Source organism: Antrostomus carolinensis, unplaced genomic scaffold (genome assembly GCF_000700745.2).
Source record: "Antrostomus carolinensis isolate BGI_N321 unplaced genomic scaffold, ASM70074v2 scaffold49152, whole genome shotgun sequence".
NCBI lineage: Eukaryota > Metazoa > Chordata > Aves > Caprimulgiformes > Caprimulgidae > Antrostomus > Antrostomus carolinensis.
The window spans coordinates 1-238 of NW_010301122.1; the positions used below are offsets into that span (position 1 = coordinate 1).

The 238-nt window shown below is 60.1% G+C and overlaps 1 protein-coding gene across 1 annotated transcript in view; it reads right to left on the minus strand.

Moving 5' to 3' along the window:
• Positions 1-6: 6 nt before the first annotated feature.
• The window catches only part of LOC104521363 (G-protein coupled receptor 61), a gene marked incomplete at its 3' end in the record, with an annotated part of 1,116 nt that continues 884 nt past the window's right edge, over positions 7-238 (minus strand). Inside the window, 1 exon segment of the mRNA XM_029083852.1 lies at positions 7-238. This exon segment is cut by the window's right edge and continues 74 nt beyond it. Within this exon segment, the coding sequence (XP_028939685.1) occupies positions 7-238 (232 nt within the window).

Below are 238 nucleotides of genomic sequence, written 5' to 3' on the forward strand. Positions count from 1 at the left end.
CAACCTCAGATCCTCCTCGGGCGGCTGCTTGAAGAAACACGTGAGGAGCCGTCCCAGCTCACCCCGGATCTGCCGGTTGAGGCACCCGTAGAAGAAAGGGTTGGAGGTAAAGCAGAAGTAACCCAGCCAAGTGACCACGGTCTCAGCCGCCGGCCCCACCAAGGGTTGGGTGCTCAGGGCAGTGTAGAGGTGGAAGGAGAAGTAGGGCAACCAACAGAAGAGGAATTGGCCACCCACG